The 14969-nt window shown below is 33.8% G+C and overlaps 1 protein-coding gene across 1 annotated transcript; it reads right to left on the bottom strand.

The window, feature by feature from the left end:
- Positions 1 to 6527: 6527 nt before the first annotated feature.
- Positions 6528 to 14605, bottom strand: LOC128555572 (PAT complex subunit Asterix-like). The gene is made up of 4 exons (XM_053538282.1): positions 14459 to 14605; positions 11045 to 11144; positions 10620 to 10717; positions 6528 to 7679 (listed from the first exon to the last, which is right to left on the bottom strand). Exons 1-4 carry the CDS (start codon positions 14506 to 14508, stop codon positions 7610 to 7612), a joined length of 318 nt encoding a protein of 105 aa, XP_053394257.1. The 5' UTR covers positions 14509 to 14605; the 3' UTR covers positions 6528 to 7609.
- Positions 14606 to 14969: the final 364 nt, after the last annotated feature.

Raw genomic sequence — 14969 nt, 5'->3', positions numbered from 1 at the left:
AATGAGACAAATTCATCAACAACTCATGAAATGTAACTTCATGAATAATTCATGAACAACAAAATGCATAAAAATGCATAAAATCAAGCATGTATTGTTTGCATGAAAAATTCTTGACCTATGCATTAATTAATGTTCATGAAGACTTCATGCAATTATTCTTCAAAAAACACTTCATGAATATTGCATGAAGTTTTTGTTCTTAATTTCATTGTCTCATTTTCAGTTCACATGTTTGCCATGAATACTTCATGAATTATTTTCAGTAAAATTGATGGATGCATAAAAATGCATGAAATCAACCATGGGTATTTTGCATGAAAAGTTCTTGAACTGTGCATTAATAATTCTTCATGAAGACTTCATGTAAATATTCTTAAAAAACACTTCATGAATAATGCATGAAGTTTTTGTTCTTTATTTCATTGTCTCATTTGCAGTTCACTTCTTTGGCATGAATACTTCATGAATTATTTTTAGTAAATTTCATGAAAGAACTTTTTGAGCTTTTCTTGAACTTTTCTTGAAGATTTTTTATATAAATTTCAATGTGAAGGTCAATTTGATTTTGACCTAGGTGACCCTATAATATTCTCATTTAGGAGCAACTTTGGTACTAGGGATTAATTGTGGCCAAGTTTCATTGAAATTTCACCCAGTTGTTTCAGAGAATTTTCAATGCATGAAGGAAGCACCGAACAAATGCGATTCGATAAGCCCACTTACTGTTCAGAAAATGGGCTAAAAAGCAAAATATTACTTATGATCCATACATTTCTATTTAATTGCTAGACAAGAAATCAATCTCGTTTGTTAATTTTTATTTTTTTGCCTGTACGTTTTCTGGAGGTTTTCCAGTTTTTTGTTAAATAGCTCTCGAGAAATTCTCATTTTTTTTTATTACAAGTCTCTCAAGTTGTTAAATACCTAACCTGTACTAATCAAGTAGTATCCACGCACTTGATATTAAGAGCTAAGATAATGTATTGAAATTCATGAAACATAAATTTTGATTTTCATGAATATTTATTCATGAACTATTTTTGTAAGAAAAAAAAAAGAAGTTTCATGAACTAGTCAAGGTAACCAGTGGTAGCAGTGAAACCTGAGAGATCTGCATGTAATGGGATTCTTTGAACAATATATGTATAGCTTGATACAAGAAAAAATCCTGTAGGTCAAAGTGTTGTTAGTTAGTGGCTAGAGATTGTTTTAGTCACTGCTGAGTCACTGTGACAATGACATTTTCCACCCTCAACATATGAAATGTTGAGTCAAGTGTAGTAAACAGGAGTGGGATTGGGAGCATAATAAGAAGTAAGCAATTGCTGTATAAAATACAAAACATTAAGTTAAACAATGTATAATTTACTTTAATCTCAAGATTGAAATTTAGATACTAGCTTTGCTTCAGGGTCGTGAAAACTTGTGACATTTTAGAAGGATTTTATATCTTTAAAATGAACGATTTATAACAACACCATAATTACTTATTTGATATTCAGTATACACATGTTCCTTTTAAACCATTCTTAACTGTAGTATGATAAATATTTCTTTCTCATTTGCTGCACAAACTTCTCAAAAATTGCTGAATCACATGTGCAAAAAATTTCCCAGCATGCAACAAAATAATGGAAACTGATCATGTGACATGAATTTAATGTTCATGAACATTCATGAACAGTTCATGAACTTACTCATTTATTGTAAAAGGTAAACCTAAGTTTTATGTTTAATGAATGAACAGTTCAGAAACACACAATTGCATGGGTTCAAGAACTGGCACTGAACTAGAAAAAGGTTTTGAATTTTAGTACTTTTAATGAATCATAGATATACTTATCAAATATTCATGACTTTTTCTTAAGAACACATAAAGAATGTTTTAAGAATTTAATATTCTTAAAGAGAATTCCTCTAATTTTTTTCCTTTCATAAAATTATTTTAAATTCACATATATGATAGGAAAATTTGTGCTGAAAACAATGAACAAATAAAAACAATGGGTCACCAGGCTTGTTTTTGTGACAAATTGTTTTGAACACACCCACTGTTGCTGAAACTGCCAGCGATTTTTCAACATTTTCATAATTTTCTGTTGTTTTTTTTTATAAATACCAACCAAAATATACATCAAGCCAGCACAATAAGGTTTTTTTCTTTTTACAGATTTTATTATATATTTATTTGATATCATAGTCATATTTGTAATACTTTATCCTTACAATAATGGGTACAAATGAAAAAAAAAATTGTTTCATATTCACTTTTGTGAACTTTTTTCAATGAAAAATACCCGTAGTGAAGAATATTTTTTTTAAATTTTGAAAAAACTCTTACATAGAATTTTTTTCCTGTTTTTCTTGTGTATAGATAATTGTATTGTGAGCATAAAAATGGCTAAAAATGTATGGGTCACCAGGCTAATTTTTATGTTAAGACCACTAGAAAACAACACCTGTTCGGACGGAAAATGGCACGAACCTGGCCAAATTGATTACATGTATGTCTGCTAGAAGTTAAAAAAAAAGTTTTAAAAATTCTTAATTCTTTCTGTAATTGAATACTAAATAATCTGAAAGGTGATACTGTCTTATCAGTACTTAGTCAATTATCTTACATTATATGAACAACACTGTCTTTGTACTAAAATGCGATGTGAAAACACAACCACAACAAGAGGACCATGATGGTCCTGAATCGCTCACCTCTTCCCACATGACCCAGTTTTGAGTATGACGTCATTTTTTCTATTATTTGACATAGTGACCTAGTTTTTGAGCTCATGTGACCCAGTTTTGAACTTGACCTAGATATTATCAAGATAAAAATTCTGACCAATTTTCATGAAGATCCATTGAAAAATATGGTCTCTTGAGAGGTCGTAAGGTTTTTCTATTATTTGACCTATTGACCTAGTTTTCGGAGGTATGTGACCCTGTTTTGATCTTTAACTAGATATCATCAAGGTGAACATTCTCACTAATTTTCATGAAGATCTCATGAAAAATATGGCCTCCAGAGGGGTCACAAGGTTTTTCTATTTTTATACCTACTGGCCTAGTTTTTGACTGCACGTGACCCAGTTTCGAACTTGACTTAGATATCATCCAGGTGAACATTCAGATCAATTTTCATGAAGATCCATTGAAAAATATGGCCTCTAGAGAGGTCAAAAGATTTTAATAATTTTAGACCTACTGACCTAGTTTTTGAACCCAGTTGACCCAGTTTCAAAATTGACCTAGATATCATCAAGATGAACATTCAGACCAACTTTCATACAGATCCCATGAAAAGTATGGCCTCTAGAGAGGTCACAAGGTTTTTTTATTATTTGGCCTTCTGACCTAGTTTTTGAAGGCACGTGACCCAGTTTCAAATTTGGCCTAGATATCATCAAGGGGAACATTCTGACCAATTTTTATGGAGATCCATTCACAAGTATGGCCTCTAGAGAGGTCACAAGGTTTTTCTATTTTTAGACCTACTGACCTAGTTTTTGATGGCACGTGACCCAGTTTCGAACTTGACCTAGATATCATCAAGGCGAACATTCTGACCAATTTTCATGAAGATCTTGTGAAATATATGGCCTCTAGAGGTTTTTCTACTTTTAGACCTACTGACCTAGTTTTTGATGGCACGTGATCCTGTTTCAAACTTGACCTAGATATCATCAAGATGAACATTCAGACCAATTTTCATACAGATCCCATGAAAAATATGGCCTTTAGAGAGGCTACAAGGTTTTTCTATTATTTGACCTACTGACCTAGTTTTAAAGGCACGTGACCCAGTTTCAAGCTTGACCTAGATATCATCAAGGTGAACGTTCTGACCAATTTTCATGAAGATCTTGTGAAATATATGGCCTCTAGAGAGGTCACAAGGTTTTTCTATTTTTAGACCTACTGACCTAGTTTTTGATGGCACGTGACCCAGTTTTGAACTTGACCTAGATATGATCAAGGCGAACATTCTGACCAATTTTCATGAAGATCTTGTGAAATATATGGCCTCTAGAGAGGTCACAAGGTTTTTCTATTTTTAGACCTACTGACCTTGTTTTTGATGGCACGTGACCCAGTTTCAAAATTGACCTAGATATCGTCAAGATGAACATTCTGACCAACTTTCATAAAGATCCCATGAAAAATGTGACCTCTAGAGTGGTCACAAGCAAAAGTTTACGGAAGCACGCATGGATGAACGAGGTACACCGCGCGATCACAAAAGCTCACCTTGTCACTTTGTGACACATGAGCTAAAAATAGCAAGATACCTGTCAGGCATGATACTTGTCTATACAACATAAACCAGTATCAACATTTGATTACTGATAAAACTTATCCAAAATGTAATTTCATTCAAGATTCCTTATATTTAAGATTGTCTGTCACATGTTTCAACAAATGTTGACTTCTATTCAGTTTTCCATAGAAAGTGTCGGCTGCACAGAGATGCGCATAAAAAACTACAGGAATTCCCTTTAAACTGCTCATCAAATGTTCATCATTTTTTTTCAAGAATTTTTCTTGAATTCTGTAGGTATATTGACATTTATGAAAAAATTTGATTCATTCTTAAACTAGTTCATGAATATTTCAAGGATTTTATGAATCTGTCAATAATGCTTGATATCTTCATGAAGTAGATCAAACGACACTTCATGCATAAAACTCCATGAAGTTAGATTAAGAAGTAATCCAGAACATTTCATGAATAATTCATAATGGTGATGAAAAATTCATGATTTCATGAATTCCATTTCACCGGGGTTTTTAAATTAAAAATAATAAACAGATCCTGCCTTCCTCCATGACATGTTTTTTTTGAAATTATTTCAAAATCTTAGAAAAAATTTGATCTAAATCTAAAAATCAGTGATTAAGCAGATCATGCCATTTCAAGATATTATTAGCTCTAGTGGCCATGTTTTTTGATGAAATGTGAAAAAATTGAATTACTTGCAGAGGGTCCTACAAGGTTCATTTCTGTGAAATTATTTAAAAACTGGACCAGATTAAAGAAGCTCTAATGGCCATACTTCTTGATGAATCAGATCAATATGAACAATGCTGGTAAACATATCCAAATAATTTGAACACTCTTTGCAGAGTGTTACCAAAAAAAAAACAATTATTTCAAAAGCATGCAATCCGTTTCTGAAGACAATCTTAAAGCTTCCACTTAATCCATAGCCACAAGGGTATGAGAGACGAGGCCCGTTTCCCTTTTAATGCCGAGCCCCAAGCAAGGGAGCTACTGGTACCATTTTTCACATCTTTGGTATGATGGGACCGGGGATCGAACCCACAACCTCCCGCACTCGCAGACACTCTACAAGTAGACTATCGAGGCGGTTATAAAATCAGATTACCAGTTCCTTTAAAGTAGAGGGTCTCCTGAGAGGCATTTCATAGAAATTTTAAGTTCAATACAGTGCTCCAGAATGTTTTCTGTATAAACATGGAAAGAAACTAACCTGCCCCCAAACCTGTCAATCATGTTTCTAGACAAATCAAAATAATTTCAAGGAATTTACGAGTCATTCACAGAACACTGCTGTGAAATTATATTAAAATCGGACAAGTGGTTTCCAAGGAAAGATTTTAAAGCTTTTCGTTTATGTTGCCACAACAACCAGAATTCTGTAGGATGATATAGAACTGAAGGAATCTGAAAGGGAATCACCCCAGGAACATTCAAGAGCAGTTTACAGTACATTTGCTTAGTAGTTTACAAAATATTCTTCAAAGAAACTGCAGATGACTGATGGACAGATATCCATTGATCCCAAAAGCTCATTTTGAGCATGTGCTCATGTGAGCTAAAAAATACAAGCTACCAGCAGACCAAAATTTCATTTCAATATATCAATCCAACAAGAGCACCGCAATGTGGAGCAATATACACCCGAAAGTATGACCTTTGACCCCTAAGTGTGACCTTGACCTTGAAGCAAGCCATCCAAAACATGCGCTCTGCACGTCATCTCGATGTGGTGAACATTTGTGCCAAGTTTCTTTAAAAGCCTTCAAGCAGTTCAAGAGTTACAGAACAGACATGAAACATAGTCGTATGACATTTGAACCCCAAGTGTGACCTTGACCTTGAAGCGAGCCATTCAGAACATGCGCTCTGCACATTGTCTCAATGTGGTGAACATTTGTGTCAAGTTTCTTCGAAATCCTTCAAGGGGTTCAGGAATGAGCTTTGACCCCTAAGTGTGACCTTGATCTTGAAGCCAGCCATCCTAAACATGTGCTCTGCATGTCGTCTTAAATCTCTTGATGTAGTGAACATTTGTGCCAAGTTACTTTAAAATCCTTCTAGCAGTTCAAGAGTTACAGAGTGGACACGAAATTGCTAATGGACAGACACCGGTGTAATAACATAATACGTCCCTTTGGGCATATAAAAACTAGGAAAAGATGAGTAAGTCCATCCATTACCAAGTGACATTCACGTTTGAAATTCCGATTAAAGCATGTTTTTGATTCAGATATACTGACAACACTTCAACTGTGTAGATCTTTATTTTCACAATTTCATTTTTTTACATTTTTCTGACATTGCACTGGAAATATTCAATACAACAGCTTACAAATTAGTATATATTATTTATCTGGTTGCATTTCATAAAATTAACTACAAAAAAAACATGGATGAACACTGAGTTATGTGAATTTGTATAAAAGTATACAAAAAGAAAAATGTTTTGCAAACACAAAATTAAAACCATGTTAAGATTTAAAAGCTAATTAAAGTAATGTACCTATTAATGAATATTTGCAATTTCAATGCAATAACTTTTTCTCTGTATGTGATTTTAGCATTTTCCAGCTCGTTGTTCGTATAAACTACATTAGCAGCAGCAAGAGAATGCCAAAACAGCATGATGAGACTCTCATGTACATTGCAGATTACCATTACAGGTCCATTACCTTAATAAATATATAATACATAATTATTCTAAAAGTAACAAACAAATATACTAAATACTCAATTTTTTAAGGGCTATGTTATAATACCTGCCTAACTTGAAATAATCAATTTCAATAAAATGCCAAAATTTTGAAAATACATCTTCTACTTTAATCTAAGGGAAGTAACTATCTTCATTTAGAAAACACCTCTCTAATTCAGTTGAGCGTGAATCCGTCTCCTGTCATTTTCTCAAACTGATTGGCTATACCAATAAAAAATTGCATTTCTAAAATGAAAACCAGTCTTGTCTTGAACAATTATACATTTCTTCACTTCAGACTGACAAATTGAATGAACACTAAAACATACAAACACTAGCAACATCTTCATCTTCCATCTATTCAAGTTCACCTTCAACGCAGAACAGTCAAAATCACAAAGAAATATCAATCTGAATGTTAAGTAATTTTTACAGGCATGTAAAACAGGAAACAATATTGATCGGTTTGTAAAACTGATATATTAAAAAATTTTCAAGCTTGTTGGGAAACAAACATTTTCTCATTAAGTCTCTGTCTTTTAGAACTTTTTCCTACATCTCCATTTGCTTTAATCCTGGTTATAATACTGGTTACAATGAGTTACAATGGAATGGTAAAACTAAGGTGAAGGTCATTGCCATGGCGGGGTCATTGGCTGTGGATTCTGTAGATATGACATCACTACTGCTGATATTGACAACCTGAAACAGAAAAATATAGTGAACATTTATTATGGTACAAGAAATTTTATAGATGCTCAATTTTCAACAAAAATAACACTTAACTTTATACAGAAGTATGCTTAAAAACGTCATAGTTAGCTAAAAAGCCCATTCAGAACTTAAGTTAAGACATACATTTCTTATGTTGTCTGTATATGTCTGCTTTTATTTTTACAGTCTGACAACACTGTTCTAAGCAGCCAATCAAGGGAAGGCGCAAAAGTGGCACTTTAAGACAGAGTTTTGCTTAATAGAGGTAAGTTTGATATGAATAAAGGAAATGTGGCTGCTTTAGGAAAGTGGTTAATAGTGCTGACTGCTTCTACAGGTTTGACTGTATCACAGAGAAATATACAAGTTTAATAAATTTTCATTGACTGTTATCTTTTAAGATTCACAACAACAATATCAAATAAACTGTGCATAATAGCTACAAAGGCCATTTATCATACTGTACGATATATTTCACATTTAGAATTTGCTACAAGTGCCCAGAGAGGGAAAATGTGCTGGTCAATGGAACTAGATATGTGTCCATGGGACACTGGTGATCCCATTTCCTGTCAGTATATGGTTATATGTTACTTGTAAACAGTGAAAGACTAAAACTTTCTTATTTCTTTGTGTTAGGGATTTGAGTCCCAGGTGGTGAAGTGGTGAAGGGGGCTGTATGCTGGAGGTATCGGAACTACAAAATAAAATTAAAAAAAAACACAATATTAAGAAACTATGAGTATTTTTCCAAGGGGTGGTCATTGAAACCCCAGATGCACAACTTCACATGCTGAGCAACATTCTGATAAAGTTATATTACTCCATAACTCTGGTCTTGCAGAGTGAAATTCCAATCAAAACCCCAAGTACACAACTTCAAACGCTAATGATATTCCTATATAATTTCATGACACTAGGTCATACAACTTTTGCATTACATGAAATACAAACTTAAAAATTATTTTTGCATATTTTTAACCAAGTCAAGGGCCTTAACTCTGGTTTGTTTGGCTGAGTAAAATCTCAACATTACACCATGTGCACAACTTCACATATAGAACCAACATCCTTTAATGTTCCATGATTATAGGTCAAAACCTATTTGAGATACATATGATACACACTGTAAGGCCCTTACAGAATAGTTCTGACAAAATCAAGGGCCATAACTCTGGTTTGTTTGGCTGAGTAAAATCTCAACATTACACCATGTGCACAACTTCACATGTAGAACCAACATCCTTTAATGTTCCATGATTATAGGTCAAAACCTATTTGAGATACATATGATACACACTTTAAGGCCCTTAGAGAATAGTTCTGACAAAATCAAGGGCCTTAACTCTGGTTTGTTTGGCTGAGTAAAATCTCAACATTACACCATGTGCACAACTTCACATATAGAACCAACATCCTTTAATGTTCCATTATTATAGGTCAAAGCCTATTTGAGATACATATGATACACACTTTAAGGCCCTTAGAGAATAGTTCTGACAAAATCAAGGGCCTTAACTCTGGTTTGTTTGGCTGAGTAAAATCTCAACATTACACCATGTGCACAACTTCACATATAGAACCAACATCCTTTAATGTTCCATGATTATAGGTCAAAACCTATTTGAGATACATATGATACACACTTTAAGGCCCTTAGAGAATAGTTCTGACAAAATCAAGGGCCTTAACTCTGGTTTGTTTGGCTGAGTAAAATCTCAACATTACACCATGTGCACAACTTCACATATAGAACCAACATTCTTTAATGTTCCATTATTATAGGTCAAAGCCTATTTGAGATACATATGATACACACTTTAAGGCCCTTAGAGAATAGTTCTGACAAAATCAAGGGCCTTAACTCTGGTTTGTTTGGCTGAGTAAAATCTCAACATTACACCATGTGCACAACTTCACATATAGAACCAACATCCTTTAATGTTCCATGATTATAGGTCAAAACCTATTTGAGATACATATGATACACACTGTAAGGCCCTTACAGAATAGTTCTGACAAAATCAAGGGCCATAACTCTGGTCTGGCAGCAAAATCCCAGGTGTACAACTTCACATGATGAACAACAACCCTAAAACCTTTAATGACTCTATGTCAAATACTATCTGAGATATGTGCCACACACACTTTTAGGCCCTTTATGCATATTTTAATGTCAATGGCCAGAACTTTATTTTCTTACTGTTTGAAATCCCAAACGAAACACCACAACTGTGCACAACTTCACAAGCTATTAAAATAACAATCCTATGAAGTTTCATGACTTTAGTCAAATACTTGTTTAAGATATACCATAACACAGTATTCTCTCAAATAAAATCAGACAGGTCTGAGCTATACAGAAATTTAAATGTAAAATTAAAGATCATCTTAAATTATTATTGCATAATTTTTCACTTGATACTACTGGCCAAGTCTGGTGCAATTCTGACAAGCAGTTTTAAAAGAAGAGATGTTAACGACAATTGGGAAAATACCTCTGTAATCTGACTTAATTGGGAATAATGGAAACTTAATGAAATGTAAGTAATTTCTTTTTGAATAACATTTTTTAAAATGTGATGGCATATTGATAACTGTTTACTAAATTTAAAGAGTTTACAGAAGAGCAAAAATATTTTTGAAAAGCAAAAAATCCTAGGCAGTAACAATAGTTTGGGAATTTTAAGTTCAGCATTGGGGGAAAAAACCATACTTTTTGCATTGGGATTGCCTCCTTTTACATGTGGTAGCTTTTTAGGGAGAAAAAAACTCTGACCTATGATATAATAATAGCTTACCCAAAACAAAGCTCAAGTGAGCTAAGAAGAGCATACAAGTATACTCTTGTAAAGAAGAAACAATATAAATAATAATATTGAAGGAACTACCAATACAAAGAGTACATTCTGCAATTATGTGACTTACATAAAACTGCTCAATGTTTGTTTGGTATCTTCTGAAGCTCTTGAGTTTGCAAAGCTGATGAAAGAACAATACACTGCACACCAGGCACACCACTTCAGCTGAAATAGATGAAGATTTGTTTAAGTTTTCCTAGGTTCAAACTTCATGTTATACTAACAGTTAAGGAAAGCCCAAATATTTTAACAAATTTTTGAAAACTTGTAATAACTGTTTCAAATATTTTGACCTGTATTAGGTATATTGCTTTAAGGTGAGCTGTTACCCTGCTGTAACATAACAAATGTTATCACTTTATTGCCAGACAGTGCTGAAATGACAACTGCCAATGGCAATGGCTGACAAACCAGTCACTCAATGTCCATTTTTCTTCTTCTAAGGAATTACTACTTTTCAAACATATATGAAATACAGAACACTGTGCATACCTTCATCATGAGACCACACATACTAAATATCATGCCAAGAAGATTCATGTAGTCTGGTGTAGGATCATCTCCGGGTCCACTGCTACTTGGAGGCTTGTATCTAAATGGAAGACATATACATAAGTTAAAACTACACAGCTCACATTGACCCAAAAAGCTATAAAAATAAACAGATCAGCTACTTGAAAGGCATATAGAGCAAATCTCACCAACATCGCATGGGAATTGAATGAGATTTCATTGTACCAGTGTATGAAACATACAGCAGAAGGATAAAAATTTATTGCCACTGTATTACTTTAATAAGCGTCTGTTGATTTGATCACAAGTGATCAAGTCAGCAAACGCTTCAATAAGATAACGCGCCGACACGAACTCAGCGAGATTATCTCCTGTTGCCATTCTGTGTATTTTATACATCTCAAAAGTGTATCCTCTAACTCCATAAAAAGAAGCAGCCAGTGACTGAATTTAAAATGCTGATTTTTTGGGTGCATTTTTTAGACATATGAAATTGAATATTTGCTGTTGCATAAATGTGATGATTTCCTATCATTTCTAGATGTGCCTGATAAGTTTCATAATCCCAGGTAATGTTCACTGTTGTATAGTCCAGGATTACAGTAATCAGCATTTTTTTCCCCTTATGCTGTAAATCACTTTAATATATTCCTGTGATCTTGAATTCACGAATTCCTGCACCCTGAATTATTTCACGGATTTATGAATTTGCGACGGGACAGTCAGAAATTTAACTTCGCGAAGGTTCTTATATTATATTAGCGGAATTCCAATTCTGGAAGTCATGATTACATAAATGCCAATTCTTCCGTACTGTACCAAATTTATGCTCGCCAAAGAATCGTTAAATACATGGTCCATAAATTATGGTTATTTTGTATTGGTAATCGGTTACTTTATTCACACAAATTGCTTTTGTTCAACTGAACTTGATTGAAAAGAGCATTTTAATCCTTTAATCAATTTACGGGCGATTATTCTTCTTACATTTAATAGCTGATAAAATGTTCAAAGTTTGTTACAGTCATTTCATAAAAAATTGTAACGTACAAGAATACAATACAATGGTGTGATAAATTGTCCGCTAATTCCTATTAATATCCAAATAAAATGTGTAAAAAAAATTCAGGTTTATTGAGAAGATAAATGATGATATGGATCATCCCCTCAGGCAACACGAGCTCTGTATGTTTGACACATACAATTTACAAAAGTGCATCAAGGAGATGCTCTCATAACCTGTTAAACAAGAGCTGTCGGAGGACAGCAACGCTCGACTATTCAACAGCCTTGTCAACTGAATGAATACAAAAGTCGAAAATGGGCATAATTTTGTAAAAAAGGGTTATGGAACCTTCACAGTGCTTATCAGCTCATAAAGTGAACAAGTGCGTGAAGTTTCAATCCTTTCCCATAAGTGGATAATGAAATACCAGCTTACATACAAAAACTTAACCAAAAACTGCTAAGTCTAAAAAGGGGCATAATTTTGAAAAAATTGCAAAGTAGAGTTATGGACCTATACAGTGCATGTCAGATCATGACAGTGAACCAGTGTGTGAAGTTTCAATCCATTCCCATTAGTGTGTACTGAGATACCAGCTTACATACAAAACCTTAACCAACAATTTCTAAGTCGAAAAGGGGGCATAATTTCATTAAAAAGCAAAACAGAGTTATGGAACCTGTGTAATGTAGGTCAGTTTATCACAGTGAATAAGTGTGTGAAGTTTCAATCCATTCCCACAAGTCGTTACTGAGATACCAGCTTACATACAAAACCTTAACCAAGAATTTCTAAGTCGAAAAGGGGACATAATTTTGTAAAAAAGCAAAATAGAGTTATGGAACCTGTGCAATGTAGGTCAGTTTATCACAGTGAATAAGTGTGTGATGTTTCAATCCATTCCTACAAGTGGTTACTGAGATACCAGCTTACATACAAAACCTTAACCAAGAATTTCTAAGTCGAAAAAGGGGCATAATTTTGTAAAAAAGCAACATAGAGTTATGGAACCTTTGCAATGTAGGTCAGTTTATCACAGTGAATAAGTGTGTGAAGTTTCAATCCATTCCCACAAGTGGTTACTGAGATACCAGCTTACATACAAAACCTTAACCAAAAATTTGTAAGTCAAACAAGGGGCATAATTTTGTAAAAAAGCAAAATAGAGTTATGGGACCTGTGCAGTGTAAGTCAGTTTATCACAGTGAATAAGTGTGTGAAGTTTCAATCCATTCCCACATGTGGTTGCTGAGATACCAGCTTACATACAAAACTTAACCAAATCGGGACGCGGACGCGGACGCCGACGCATGGGCGAGTCCAATAGCTCTACTATTCTATGAATAGTCGAGCTAAAAACCAACATTATTATGTTATATACATCCCTGCCAGCTGCCTGTAAATCCAAGTTTTATTACACTTATTCATGATATATTGAAATAAATTGAAGTTCATTCAACAAACATCATGTACAGGCGGCATCGCCAAACTTGACCGTGTTTCAGAATTTTTTCGGTTGTCTGTATGTTATGGAAGGAAATTTACACAGATTTATGAATTCGCAATGCACACGATTCGTGGAATTTGAAAATAGCAAAAACTAAAACACTGTGAATAATACAGGATTTACAGTATATGTGGTACGGACTATCGGACCCGTTTGCAAAAATTTTGCAAACAGTCTTTCACAATTTTCAAATTGGGTCCGCTGGACCTATTCACAATTGGTGTGAAAATCTATAAAAATAGTAGGAAAACGTAAAAAAAAGCATCAAGTTTTTTATCAAATTTTGGGAGGAAATGCGTCTGATTGATTTGTTAACTTCGTCCTATATTATCGACCCTTGAAAGTGAATTCATAGTGCAATTAGGTACGAATCTGGTACAAATCATTTAAATAGTTTCATTCCACAGACTCAATTCACTTCCATTGGTTGAAAAAATGGCGTCAAGTCTATCTTGTCTTTTTTTTATATCATCTGCAAATTATGAATATTTTAAAGAAGCATTTAATTCGAAAATTGTGGGGTATTTGCTAAGGAAGTGGCTATTCCTACGGTCCCGTAAGAATAGCCTCACAGGCTATTCCTACGGCTCTCCCGTAAGAAATTATAGTGAAACAGCCTACAGGGACATTTTTCCATTCATATGATTCAAGTAGGCACATTGTAGTATTACAAAAAGTGTTTCTGGTATGATTAGACTTTGTTCCCGCAGAACTCGATAGACTGAAAACACGTCTTACTCTAAACAACAAAGCTGACAATGTTTATCGCCATCCGAATTTATATTTCGCCCGAATATGTACCAGTTACTTCGAGGCTAAAACTGCCAAAAATCACATATATATGGATTGAAGTCTAAATACAGTTAACAAACAATATTACCTTGTTATTTTATTGGGTCTTCTGGGGTCATTTACACTGTTGGTAGACATATTTCTGGGAAAAAATGTGGTTCAAACTAAGCTGTGAACAGCCGGAAGTCAGTGTCACTCTGGGCACAAACTAAACTGCTGACGACTTAGCTGACGATATAGAATATATAGGAAACTGCTGACCACAAAGGTAAAGAAGGGTATCGGAAACTGCTGACCATATAGACAAAGAAGGATAATAAAATCGATATTGTCGCCTAGTCTAATTATACAGGTGTTTAAACTGATGTTATTGTGAGCGCAGAATAGTTATTTTGTATAAATATTTTAAATAAAATAGATCTTAACCATGATTTTTTACCGAGCTGTAATTCATATTCTTATATAATGCGAAAAAAAAATCATTTATATTATTAACGTATTGTAGTGTGTGATCCAATTGTATATGATTAAAGAAAATTAAGTTTGGTCAATGCGTGTAAATAATTAATTATTCTTAACTAATTTTGAAGTGAAAATAA

Source organism: Mercenaria mercenaria, chromosome 3 (assembly GCF_021730395.1).
Source record: "Mercenaria mercenaria strain notata chromosome 3, MADL_Memer_1, whole genome shotgun sequence".
Classification (NCBI taxonomy): Eukaryota; Metazoa; Mollusca; class Bivalvia; order Venerida; family Veneridae; genus Mercenaria; species Mercenaria mercenaria.
The sequence above is the reverse complement of the archived record's forward strand: the minus strand, read 5'-3'. Positions and strand labels throughout refer to the sequence as shown.

What these genes read in the sequence shown, in the direction of transcription:
- LOC128555572 (XM_053538282.1), bottom strand. Translation starts at nt 14,508, where the DNA reads ATGTCTACCAACAGTGTAAATGACCCCAGAAGACCCAATAAAATAACA. An exon ending in TGTGTGGTCTCATGATGAAG is followed by an intron (nt 10,718 to 11,044) that starts GTATGCACAGTG and finishes CATCTATTTCAG; the next exon opens with CTGAAGTGGTGTGCCTGGTG. An exon ending in CAAACATTGAGCAGTTTTAT is followed by an intron (nt 7,680 to 10,619) that starts GTAAGTCACATA and finishes TTTCTGTTTCAG; the next exon opens with GTTGTCAATATCAGCAGTAG.